The sequence below is a fragment of the Scatophagus argus genome, chromosome 13 (assembly GCF_020382885.2).
Source record: "Scatophagus argus isolate fScaArg1 chromosome 13, fScaArg1.pri, whole genome shotgun sequence".
In the NCBI taxonomy this organism is placed as follows: domain Eukaryota; kingdom Metazoa; phylum Chordata; class Actinopteri; family Scatophagidae; genus Scatophagus; species Scatophagus argus.
In genome coordinates, this window is record NC_058505.1 from 16,414,914 (window position 1) to 16,427,812 (window position 12,899).

Sequence of the window (12,899 nt, forward strand, 5' to 3'; positions counted from 1 at the left end):
AATGTATGTTGCATTTCTTTATATTGCTGGCCAAGTAATCACTTCCCAGTTAAATCCTGACCAGAATTTGGCTCCAGTCATTATAACTTGGGCTTCTAAATGATCAGCCATTGTGTGCTAGTGTCCATTTTCAGTCTTGTATCCACTCTAAAACAGTAACATCACTGCAAGTGAGACCATCAGTCACACTCACTGTTCTCTGTTTATTATTACACTTAGAACATTTTGAGAGTGAAAACAAAAACAGTTCAAGCTAAAGTTAGAGCTTCACAGCAGACATTCTGGCTTGTCATAGCAATAACAGCACAGTATTGCCAATATTTTCAAACAACAAATGCTGCTTTCTTTATTTATGTGCATCCAGAACACAGAGTCCGAGAAACGTAAGGATGGCTGGTGTGACTATTAACAGGAATAAACGCACAATGTGAATCTAATCCCACCTATGTGATAAAACACAAAAGCTTATCCAATATGGCAAAATACATTTGAAGAAACTGACACAAGGCTCAAGTTCAGTGATAAATATTTCAGTCTCACAGTATTGGTAAATAAGCCCCACAGGGACATCAGGAACAGAACAACCAGGATGAAAATAATTCCCAGTTTGAACCTTAACATATTTATTTTGAGCTTTTAATTTGCAATTATATATTTTTTTCTGGCAGAAAACTGACATAAGGGAATAGAAATACTACTCAGAAGTATCCTCCAGTTAAGAAAATGTTGTACTACCACAATGTTGAGGGTTTCGGGCACTTCCTTCACTGGTGGTAGACGACTGTGTCATTTGTGTAGTATTACTTCTCTATTAGCGAGTTAAATCACACAAGGCTTAACAAATTATATATATTTTTTATTGAACTTAATAGCTTACATATGTGAACAAGCACAAACACGACAACAGCTCTAGAAAAAGACATATTTACAACAGCAAACAAGTGTAGAAACAGTAAGAGACATGTTGGTGAAGCTCTTCTTGTAGAGGCAACATCATGAAGGGAGGTCCATCCTCACTGAAAGAAGAGGAAGAGTTTGAGTCAGACTCAACAACTCGGCCAACAGTTCAGACATGAATCAACTTTGCACAAGTCCTGATTAATTAGTCTGACATTTTGGCAATTGTATGCATATAAATGGTTCAGTGATCATTACACTGCATTGCTCAGGTTTTGTGCTGTGACGACCTCAGCAAACTCTGCATCTCTTACCTCTCAACTTTTGCATCGTTAAGAGTGTCCGTTTGTGTCTCCACTGTGGACACCGTTAGTCTGAGGCTCCTGCACTCCGTTAGTCTGACCAGCATCCTGCTTCACCTTCTTTACCAAGCCCTCCTTCACTGGACTCTCCTCTGGCTTCCTCTGAAATACAAACTCTCAAATGTAGTGGAACCTCTACAGGTTTGTGCAATTCCTTTTTAATCATTCAGTAAAATAGAAGGAGAACATCTGGCTCCCTCACCTTCTTCCTGACCAGGTGGGAGATGTCAGAGACTGCAGCTGTGTGTCCGTTGGTTGCTGTGCCGTTAATCTGGGCAGGAAACAAACCATGGCTCATCAGTGCTCAGCAAAAGATCCTACGTACACATGTAAGCCCATCACCAGCATGTTTTCACAACTCATTTCCTCACTATGAGAGTGACTTACCTTTGAGGAGTCCCCATCCTGCCCAGCAGGCCCGGGGAACGCAGAGGAAGTGGAGCCTTCATCCTGACAGGTACATGACATTAAGTTAAAATCACTTGTCCAGGTACAAACAAACTGGAGAAGTAATTGATGGTGATTTAACACTGATGTACAGGATGTCAAAGCTGCAGACGTGACAGCCCAAATGTCAAATCGACTGATACGTCCTGATGTCAAAATTTAGAACAGTGATGGAATATATCCAAGTACAACCTTCTCAAGCACTGTACTTGAGATGTCTAACCAATCAGATAGTGTTGTGGGTGAGACGCAGATCTCAGCCAGGCTGATAACTGCACAATTCCTAAACCAGCTGATGACACATTAGCTCAGTGTCGAGTTGTGGCTGCCAGTGAAAACCCACCAGTATCCAAAGCATCTCCCTCCATTTGCTACCCAGTGCTCTACATCTGCTTTCCATAATGTGCTCCTAGCATGGTAGCTAACGTTAGCCAAATGATCCTGCCGTGCTTTACATTTGATAAATGTGGACATAACTATCATGAACACTACGGCTATCAATACTGGCAAAATATGTTCATGTGTACAAATTGTTTAGTGCTCAATGGAGTAAGCTGATGAGTGTGTGATGATATACTAAGATAACAATCCTTTATTAGTCCCACAGTAGGGAAATGTGCAAAGGGGGGGGCGGCACAGTTCCTGGAGATACTGCAATATCAGGTCAATGCGTGGAGTGGGTGGGGCAAGACCCATAATCAATCTCCCTGTTCCAACAAAACAATTTAATATATGGTCCCCACGTAGGGGATGTATCAGAGATTAAACTGATAAGAATAGATACCACATTTGCACTTAGTCAAAATGCCGAGATGCGCGAGTGAGATCACAAATCAGGTCTCTTCATAGTCTGGGGACTCACCTGTGCACCCTTCACAACCCCAGCAGCAGCGCTTGCTGTTTTCAGACCCTCTGTGGCATCCTCCACCTTCTCCTGGATCTCTGGAAGCAGAGCCTTCAGCTCGTCCATCTCCTTCCTCTCCTCAGGCAGAGCCTCCGGGTCCTCGGCCTTGTCCAACAGCTCCTTCAGTTTGTCTGCCCGACAAAGTGTGTGCGTTAGCGTGCAGAAGACGCCAGAGACAGAGACACTGATCATATCTGTTGTACCGTACTTTGAAAATGTCAGAAATATGATTTAAGCAACAAGTTTTCTATCCAAGTGAACCCCCTTCCCCAAAAAATAATAAATAAATAAATGTACCCAGTCTGCTCTTTATGACAGAGATGGAGCTGTTCAGCTCCTCGATGGCCTGGCTGTACTGGAGATTCAAGCTGTACGTCAGGCCTAGCTGGTAGTGAGTCTCAGCAAGCAGACGGCTGTCTGGGTCCAGGTGCTTCATCTGCAGCTTCAGACACTCCTGGAAATCCTCCAGCGCCTGTGTGTAATTTCCTAGAAGAGAGAGGTAGAAACTGAAGACCTGACTTCTGAACAATAAGACGAAGGAGGACAATTTCAGCTGTAAACACAATGGGTTTTTCTATGCAGGTCCAGTGAATGATTGGTATTTTTCCCTTGATGCAAATTATTGCAGAAACTGTATGACTAAATTGTCTGTTGAACAAAGAATAATTTCAGCTCTACAATAATTAACTAAATGCATCTAAAGCTTCCCACTGCCCCCTCACAGGTTTGTTACAGGGACATTAATCAAGTGCGCAAAACTGAACCTTTTTTTTTGTCCATACCAGATTCAGCAGAAACTTCACCCAGTTTCAAGTGAGCTTGGGCTGCCATGAGTTGCTCCTCCTTAGTCTCTTTCCTTGTAAAAACAAAACAAAGTCAGTTAACATGGAAGCTGCAGCTCAATGACTATGAAACCAAGTTCCCTACGATCACGGCACAATGTCTCCGTTACCTTTTGTAGATAACTTTAGCCACTTCCAACATCTCCCAGGCCAGCTGCAGGTTCCCCACCTCCTCATCCTCGCTGTCCTGAAGCACACGTGAACAGATTTCATGTCCGACACTTTGACCACACGTTCACTGCATCACTTTGACATGTACTTGAGCCGACTGCTCACGTACCTTCTCAGCAGTGTCTTCTCCTTCACCTTGCTCCTCTGCGTCGCCCTCCATTTCTACGTCATCTCCGTCTTCGTCATCACCGTCTGAAACATCAGTAATATGCGAAGCCATTTATTATGAAGCAGTCGAGTTGCAGGTTACAACATGTCGATGCATATCCGACTTTCAGTCTCCTAATTTATGAAGACTTAAAAGGAATTTCATAAAAAGAAAAATAAATGTATTTTTGGCAACACTGAAGTTATTACTATATTGACAGTTCCAGAGAAACGTGCAGTCTTCACTTAAAGACCATTTTTACAGACAACTGATGGAGCTTCATCACATCATGCAATGAGAGCCATCTGAAATTGTTAATTACTGATCTGACAATTATATTCACAAATAATTGATTTATTTATCATTTACTTTATAAAATGCTCCCCTCCCAAAAAACTGCTCAGATTTCCCCCAAAGATCATAGTGACCTCTTTAAATTGCTTCCCCCCAACCGACCAGCCAACCCCAAAGACCACCATCATGAAGGAAAGAAGCAAATCCTTCCAATTTAAGCTGGAACCCGCAAATGTTTGACATTTTTTCTTAAAGTTACCTTCTGCTTCCTCCTCTTCTTTATCACCCGATTCTTTTGCAGCCTCCTTGTCTTCTTCAGTCTTGTCCTCACTTTCAGATTTGCTACCACTGAACTCGGTCTCCTCTTCGTCTTTCTTTACCGTGCTCTGCTGGTCATCACCAGCCTCAGCCTTTTCTACGTCACCGTTCTGCTCCTCTTCCACTTTCTCTGCATTTTCAGTTTTCTTCTGTTCGTCCTTCTTTTCTGCCATGGCGTCGTACACTTGAATCCTCAGCTCATCTCTGGTCTTCTCTGTTTAAATTAGAGGGAACAGCTTAATCGTTTATTAAAAACTGCCAGACAGCAACAAAAACAAATCAGAGCAGAAAGATGGGAATGACATTTTTACATTAGTTCCTCACCATCAATGTTTTCTGTGCTGTCAATGTTGGAGTCCTTGGGTTTTTCTCCATCTGCCTCCTCTTCTTCTGGTACTCCTTCCAGAGCATTACCCAGCACAGAGTTCTCCATCCTACAATAACAGTGTCACTTAGGGCTGCATTTACACAAGATTCTGAAATTCAAAATGACCAATACAGCCTTGCACACTCCTGAAGTAGACCTGGCTATGCTCCTTTTCCTTTATTTACTAAACAATGACTCAAGTAAAGAAACCGGATTCAGCGATCTTACCGTGCCAAATCCAGCAGAGCTTTACCACACCAGAAGAAAGCCTCTCCGCACTCGTCTGCTGTATCCCCATACTTCTTAGCTCTGAAAGAAAGAAAGAAAGTTTTAATTTCCTACTCAGCATCCAGAAAAAGATCTCATTTTCTGTTTTTCAATTAAATTCTGCAGTTACTTGACAATGTAGCAAACAAGTTAGTGAATTTAAAAGATGCAACATGCAGAGATTACATTACTAGTGTTAATTTGCAAGAGTCAGTTCTATGACTCTCTCTATAGCATTTCAAATTCTCAACTCTGCTTAGCACATTTGCCTTCTGAAAGACCTGCCATACAGCTTCCTTCACCTGGTTACATAAATATATATAAAAAAAATATATAAGTACTTTCCCTGTCTGAAATGCACGTTTTTAATTTGCTTTAATCTGGGCGCAGGTGGAAAATCAGCCTCCAGTTACAAATAACTTTGTGCCTCATAAAGTATTTGTTTGTTAAAGGATTTCACTCTTTGACTTTTATTGGATTGTATTGGTGCTTGAGAAGCTGTGCTTTTGCTTACCAACTACATCTTATGATTTTTCCCTGATCACGTGTGATCACCTTCAGGGTTTTAAATAGACAAAACAACATTAAACATGTCGATGCACATCCGACTTTCAGCTAGCTGGTAGTTTAGAGCCTGTAAGCTGTGGCTGTCTCTGTGAAGGGCAGACTTTTTATTATTATGACGTGTCTGAAGCTTGGGCAGTTTCTTCTGACTGAAAGTTAACTCACAGCATGCCACAGGCCTCCTGCAGGGCGCTCACCGCCTCCACCACCTTCCCCATCACCAGGTGCTTCTTGCCAGCGCCGATTAGCTTGTTGGCGTCCTCCATATTAGCCACACTGCACAGAAAGACAAACACTTATCAGCTCAACTTTTTAACCCAAAAAGTCGAACTCAACCACCAGTTCGGCACGTTTTTAAATGCATATTCTCTGTGTGTGAGAACAGGGAGCTTTATGTTGTCGTACATTAAAGAATACGTACCTTAACCGAAAAAGAACGACTTAAAATTTAAAAGTTGAGTCCGATGTACTGGTGCCTCAGTCCGTCTCTTCCACCGCTGAGAGCGTCTACTGCGTTGTTTCAATTTGGCGCGAAATATTCCTGCATTTTCCGGTCAATTTCCGGGTTCGTGAACCAGCGCGGGAGAATTCTTAAAGGCACAGCACAAATTGCAAGCCCTCTTCAAGTGCTACTACCACTTATATTACTGCGACTACTAGTACTACTGCTACTACTATGGAGATCTAGAATGTTCAGAATTAAATAAATATGCCGTTATGAATCAATTATAATTGGTATTGTATTGTATTATACGATACTGTGTTCATTGTTTTGTCTATACTGTTATGCCACTGTTGTATTCCGATGTGAAGGGGTGTATTGTTCACTTTTCATTTTTAATTTGTACACTCAGCAATGTGTACTCCTTTGTGTAGCACCCTGGAGGAACGTTGTTTCATTTCTTTTTGTACTACACGTGGTTTTAATGACAATAAAAACTCCTTGTATCCTAAAGCAAACGGGAAATAATCAATACATGTTTATAAAACAGCCCATTATAGCGCTTATATTTTGTTTTCTAACAGTTCATTGCATGGGATTTTTATTTCATTCCAACATTTTGTTTTGTTTTCCATACTGGGTATTTCCATAACTGCCACTAGCCTTCTGCTTTTTACAGTTTTATCAAAGTTGCCACTAGAGAATGATTGATAAAAGATAACTGATATGGTGGTGATATGAATATTTCTCAGTTTGTGTGTGTGTGTGTGTGTGTGTGTGTGTGTGTGTGTGTGTGTGTGTGTGCGTGTTTCACTCTTGTACTGCTGTCATGTCCTGCTGTGAGGGACAGGGGTCCAGCTCCCCCCCTGAGCCCCTCCTGCCAACTCCGCTGCGTTGCTACCTTGTCAAGACAAGTCTGGACCTGGCATCCAATCAACCTCACGCTGAGACAGTCCTACTCGGCACAGCTCCAACTGTCATCATTAAAGACATTGCTTCAACAGCTATAATTTCAGTCTATCAAAAGAGTACATCTCATTCAGTTCACAGTTTTTTCAGTCACAGGCAGTTGGTTTGAGTTGGTATTTATTGTAAGAAGAATATATTTTAGGTGCTGATATTACTGAAGATTGACTACTTTTTGGGTTTATGTTTAGACAGATATTTTGCTGTAGTTTACTTTAGGCCCACATACTCAGTCTTCCTTATAGCACTGTATCTTCCAATTCACTGGTAAAGAGGAATATATTTGCATGTTAGAGAACAGTTAGAAATAGAGAATTTCTTTATTTGATTTGATCTAGTGAGAGTTAGATACAAGGACCAAGACCACTCAGTCAAGCTTTTCATGTAACCATCATTGAGAAAGTAAATCAGTAAGTAAGTAAATAAGCTCATTTCTCAAAATGTAGCATTCTGAACAGCTTTAATTCTTCTTTAATTGTTGAAATGTATTGTCTCAAACACTTTGCAGAATATTTTGGGATTCATTGCTTCCATTACTCAGTTTCCCCCAGGGATTGATAAAGTATTCTGATTCTGATTCTGATTTAGTGTTGGGGCCATGATGAAAACACAGCAGAGCAGTGACGCACTAATCAGTCATTAAACGTATTGTATACTGTCATGTGAATGCACTTGGAGAATTACTCAAAGAGAACACAGGACTACATTCATTTTTCAATAGTGGATCAAGAGAACCAATACTTCGCAACAATTTTTCAATCCACAATAAAATCCATTTAAAAGATCTGTTTTGATGTGTTCCACTGTTGAATGTGACTAGGGCAATGGACACACAAGCGCCCTTCAAACATGCTTTGGGGATAGCAGCTGAGCAAAAGCAATAATTATGTGCATATTGTGAGACAGGAGATGAACACAGGATGTTTGATCGCTAGCCTTGCCGTGTTTCTAACACGAGGTTATTGTGTTCCTCCCTCTTATCTGGCCCTTGATGCAGTGCCCATGGTAACAGCATGCAAAGACGTCGCTCTGTGACAGCAGAGAAAAGAGGCCCAGTAGAGGAGCAATTTGATCAAATAACAGCTTCTGTCTGACCACATTTCATACTAATATTATCTGAAAAACAATGCAGGTTTCACTTATCTCGAAAGGATGTCTTGAAAATATATAAAGCTTCATTTGCTGAAATAAGTCTGTCAATATCTCTATTCAGATATTTGATTTGGTAAAGAGTCAAGGGAGACTGGCTATGAAATTGTACTTTTCTAGTTAATAGTTTGGGATTGGGGTCACTGAAGTTTGCAAAGAAAATAATTCCCTTTAGCTGAGTAAATACACTATCAACACGTTTCACATAAAACTCTTACCAGCTGAAAAACAATGCAGTGTGAGATACACTGTGACCTACAGTAAGTAGCTGTGAAACCTGCACTGTTTTGTCAATTTCTGGACTGTAGTAATTGTCACACACAAGGCTTGTTGTCACATGTGCAGTACACTGACAATATTGTCCAACAGATACACAACAGCAAATACAGATTTGGGAACAACAGATATCATTAATAGGGAAAAGGCACATCGTTTTTTTTACTATATAAAAACATACAATATGTCTTTATTCATTATTTACAGATTAGGACAGTTGATACATATCTGTAGGAAGATCTCAATCTGTCCTTTGGAAACAACAGATATTATAAAATCTCCCAGTGTGACCAACCAGTCATTACAGAGGAGGAACTTACATATCAATTCAACAGGATACAACCTATTAGGAAACCATAAGGCCTACTTACAGTACATCAGCAGACAGACATTTAAAGAATGAATTAAAAAATCACCTTGAAATGTACTTTAATTATATTGTGTTTTATCTACAACAGACTAATTTAACATGAAGTAAAATGTCATTTTCCATTATGGAATCTGGTTGCAGACAAAGGCAGCTGTTCCTCAGCCCATGCCACTGAGTACATATAGAAGTGGTGAGGAGGAAATGAGAATAAAAACGCCTTCTGCAGCCCACAGAATAAATCCAAGATGTTGCAACAATGCGCTGGACAATCCAGTTTGTCTCACTGTAAATACAGTGTAGTTTATGAGTGAGTGATAAACCAGGAAACGTGGAGGAAATTGGCCAGTGAGTGCAACGTATACAGAGCTTAATAGAATATAAAAAAATATATTTAATGTGCAATGGTCTCAGTCTACTAATATAGATAAATATAAATGAAACAAGTCAACAAGTGAAAATGAATGAAATATAGAGGTAAGAGATTTCCCACAAAGTTTGTTTAATGTAACTGTGAAACTTTGAAAATGAAGTCTGAATAGTATTCCATGGAGATTTCTTCACTTAATCCTTTCCTCTTCCATTTCATGTGATTTCACAAGAACGGAAAAATTCCCAGAAAAATGATAGGGGAAAAGTGCAAAGTCATGCTGTGTAGCACAGCTAAGATTGAAGGACCGGTCTGAAGTGGGCTGAAGTCACGTACGCAACAATCGTATCGCGAGACGTGAGCCGTGGTATATAAACACCAATCCAGCCCGTCAGCCTGTGCACTCTGTCTCCGGTGTCTGCTGGTAGTGTATAATCAAAGCTGAGGTATGTGTTTCTAAATACACTTTATTATGTTTCTCTCATTCTGTTAAACAGTTTAAGTTTGTTATCTTTTTTTTAAGTGTTCAGTTGTTCGGTTTATTGGAGTTTTTTTCACTTGCGTAGCTGTTGCTGAACTGTTGAACAAGTTGTTTTTCACAAGATGATAATCATTATAAAAATGAGACAAGGTCTGTATAAGTTATTGATTAGTAGAGAATTAAATCAAGGAAAATATTAATTTGTTGTTTTTGTTAACCGAAAAGTTTCATTTCCACATTTTTTGGTGCTACCCTTGGCGTTAACGTTAGCTAGTGAAATACCCGAGCGCACGCGGGCGTAACAGTTTTACCTTAGCCATAGAAGTCAATTGGCCATATCCTGAAAATATACCAGAGGAAACAGTCATTGAAATATTGTAATAAATATTCACATGCGGAAACACCTGTGAACTAAAACACAGAAGTGGAAATTGGTTTCGGTTGTTACTTGTGTAAGGACCCAGTAGTGGTTTGAGTTTTTACCATTAAACTGTATATATATCAGATATCAGTCCGTTATATTCAAGCTTTAGTTTTGCATAAATATTTTTTATTCCTGAATACGCACGTTTCATAGTAGTTATTATAGTGTATCTTATCTTATCTTACACTTATCTTATACATACTTCCAGGTACAACTGATACTTGTTTAATTTGATAAGAATGGCTTCAGTCGAATGAAGCCTTGCTTTATATGAAAACTTAATAACAGTTAGACCAATAGTTGTCTGCCTAAAGTAAGTCAGTTCACTATCACGTAAGACAAATTGGAGGCGTGTTTGGTGTTTTTACATGAGCAGTTACTTCAAAGATAATCCATCCATCCAGGTTTGTTGAATTTTGGTTGGTTTTGTTTATGTGATAAACTTCAACATGTTTGGATTTTGGACTGTGTGCTACAACAAAACTTCTCCCCATCTTCTGCCCATCTTCTGCCCATCATGTCTTCATAGGCTCATGAAGAGGCAGATCAGTTGATTAAAAGAATAATTATTAGTTGAAGGCCAAAAATCCATAATTCTTTGATAAGAGAGTGAATAATTGTGCAATTGGGTTAATGTTCTATATAAAGAGACATCATTTCCTTGTCCTGTAAATGAGGAAGGGTTATGGTTTATCCGTGCTTTCACACACAAAAGAAATAATGCACTGTTGTGATTTTGATGTTTGTAATACACAAGTTAAATGAACAGTTTCCTCTTTCATTATTCTGATTTAGACTGAAGATGGCTGCAGGCAAAGCTCAAATTGGAAAGCTGGCCCCAGACTTCACAGCCAAAGCGGTGATGCCAGATGGACAGTTCAAGGACCTGAAGCTGTCAAACTACAGAGGTATATCTAATCTTGTGTCCCATCGTGTCCCTTTGCTTTCATGATGCTCTCTTCTTTACTGTGATTCTGCTTTGTATATTGAACAGACATTCATTTACACTACTGAAGGCTAGAATGAATTAGCCTGATATTACCATTAGTACATTGTCACATGACAAACTTATTTGTTTTATTTTTCATTGCTGCAGGGAAATATGTTGTCTTTTTCTTCTATCCCCTGGACTTCACCTTTGTGTGTCCAACTGAGATCATCGCTTTCAGTGACGCTGCTGAGGAATTCAGGAAGATTGGCTGTGAGGTCATTGCGGCCTCCGTTGACTCACACTTCTCCCATTTTGCTTGGTAGTTACAGCTTTGCATTTTAAGCACCCCCAGTGATTGTATGGATTTACTGTTACAAACACTTCTCTTTTTTCGGTTTCATGCTCTCAAAGGACCAACACACCACGAAAGCAAGGTGGTCTGGGTGCCATGAAGATTCCCCTGGTATCTGACACATGCCGCACCATCTCCACAGATTATGGCGTCCTAAAGGAGGACGAGGGTATTGCCTACAGGTGTGTTTAACTGCGTGGAGTTAATCTGTTTAAGTATGGTTCGATAAAGTTCAGAAACAAATAAGCAGCATCAGCAGCAAGCCAGTGATAGTTGTTCTTGTTTTGCTTCCAGAGAGAGAGATCATACATTTTTCTTAATGCAGTAGCCTAAAGACTTTCGTGCCTTCACTTACTGCTGCTTTCTGGGTATTAAGTCTTTGGAGACTCATTAACTGCTCTTTATCTATATTTCAGAGGTCTGTTCATCATTGACCCCAAGGGCATCCTGAGACAAATCACCATCAATGACCTCCCAGTTGGTCGCTCTGTTGAGGAGACCATGCGTTTGGTCCAAGCCTTTCAGTTCACTGACAAGCATGGAGAAGGTAAGTTACTGCTGTAACACACTGCAGATGATGCACCTTAATATATGTATTGCATTTTACTGTGTTCTGTAGCATATAACATGAGTTTATTATAAGTATTCTGTGACTAGAAGATTTCAAGATAGCTTTAACTGTGCTACACTATGAGTGATATAATTACTCTCACTGACCTAAATGTATATTGATCATTTAATTGTTGCATGTCCAACCATGTGAAATTAATTTAATCCAAAGTTGCTGTTGGCTGTTTGGAAAGACAGAACAAAGACCTCAAAGGCTTATTCAAACTCAGTAGTTGATCATCTTAACAGTGCTAAGGTTCACATGCATTTTACAAGGAAACTCAAAGAAGGGCCATAAACTGAACATGATCTGGTTCAAAGGGACTTTATATTATGCAACTAAACTGTTGATGCATTCACCTGCTTTAACTTGAGGCAGTAAAGCAATATATACTGCATGCGTGTCATAGTCTTAGCTGTTACATCAACCGGGCCAGGACTCATTACAGGCTTATCTTTTCAGTGTGCCCAGCTGGCTGGAAACCAGGAAGTGACACCATCAAACCTGACATCCAGAAGAGCAAAGAGTTCTTCTCTAAGCAATAATAAGACCAAGGCCAGAGTCTGCTGCCTGCTGTAGGAGATTTCATGTAGAGATTACATTATCAGAGAACAACGTTGAAGTCAGCCGCCGTGCCTGTGGTGGAATGGTTAGACAGTTTTTGTAGTCAACATGTTGTGTGTGTCCCCTTGTCATTGGAGTGAATAGTAAACTAATGACCAAAGTATGTAACTGTGTAATTATGTTGCAGTAATGTATATTGTTTTCACTGCTGAACTGAACTAAATGTCTGTTTGTCCTTTCATGTCATTCCTTACTATTGTTGGATACAGCATTTTTATTGGAATGGAGCCATGGTGATGTTTTTTTGTTGTTGTTTGTTTTTTTTGTTTTAACCTCATCAACCACATGTTCTTTCATCAAAATAAAGAATACAAGTTTATAACTCT

At 39.8% G+C, this 12,899-nt stretch overlaps 2 protein-coding genes and 1 non-coding gene across 4 annotated transcripts; 1 reads left to right on the forward strand and 2 right to left on the reverse strand.

The window, feature by feature from the left end:
- Nucleotides 1-835: 835 nt before the first annotated feature.
- Nucleotides 836-6,158, reverse strand: LOC124068957 (histone-binding protein N1/N2-like). Of its 2 annotated transcripts, none has more exons than XM_046407571.1 (14): nt 6,003-6,158; nt 5,747-5,857; nt 4,979-5,059; nt 4,708-4,817; nt 4,325-4,597; nt 3,733-3,815; nt 3,563-3,639; nt 3,393-3,466; nt 2,908-3,096; nt 2,569-2,741; nt 1,647-1,709; nt 1,462-1,530; nt 1,216-1,361; nt 836-1,018 (listed from the first exon to the last, which is right to left on the reverse strand). In XM_046407571.1, the coding sequence occupies exons 2-13, from the start codon at nt 5,845-5,847 to the stop codon at nt 1,230-1,232; spliced, it is 1,425 nt and encodes a 474-aa protein (XP_046263527.1). In that variant the 5' UTR covers nt 5,848-5,857; nt 6,003-6,158; the 3' UTR covers nt 836-1,018; nt 1,216-1,229. The 2 variants fall into 2 exon arrangements, with proteins under 2 accessions (XP_046263527.1, XP_046263526.1); XM_046407570.1 differs by having other exon boundaries at nt 836-1,016; nt 1,212-1,361.
- LOC124070107 lies at nt 2,333-2,525 on the reverse strand. The gene has a single exon (XR_006845152.1). It is a non-coding gene; the product is annotated as a U2 spliceosomal RNA (small nuclear RNA).
- A 3,292-nt stretch (nt 6,159-9,450) lies between the features above and the next one.
- prdx1 (peroxiredoxin 1) lies at nt 9,451-12,892 on the forward strand. Its single transcript, XM_046409690.1, has 6 exons — nt 9,451-9,597; nt 10,852-10,964; nt 11,153-11,306; nt 11,399-11,521; nt 11,756-11,886; nt 12,412-12,892. Exons 2-6 carry the CDS (start codon nt 10,859-10,861, stop codon nt 12,492-12,494), a joined length of 597 nt encoding a protein of 198 aa, XP_046265646.1. The 5' UTR covers nt 9,451-9,597; nt 10,852-10,858; the 3' UTR covers nt 12,495-12,892.
- Nucleotides 12,893-12,899: the final 7 nt, after the last annotated feature.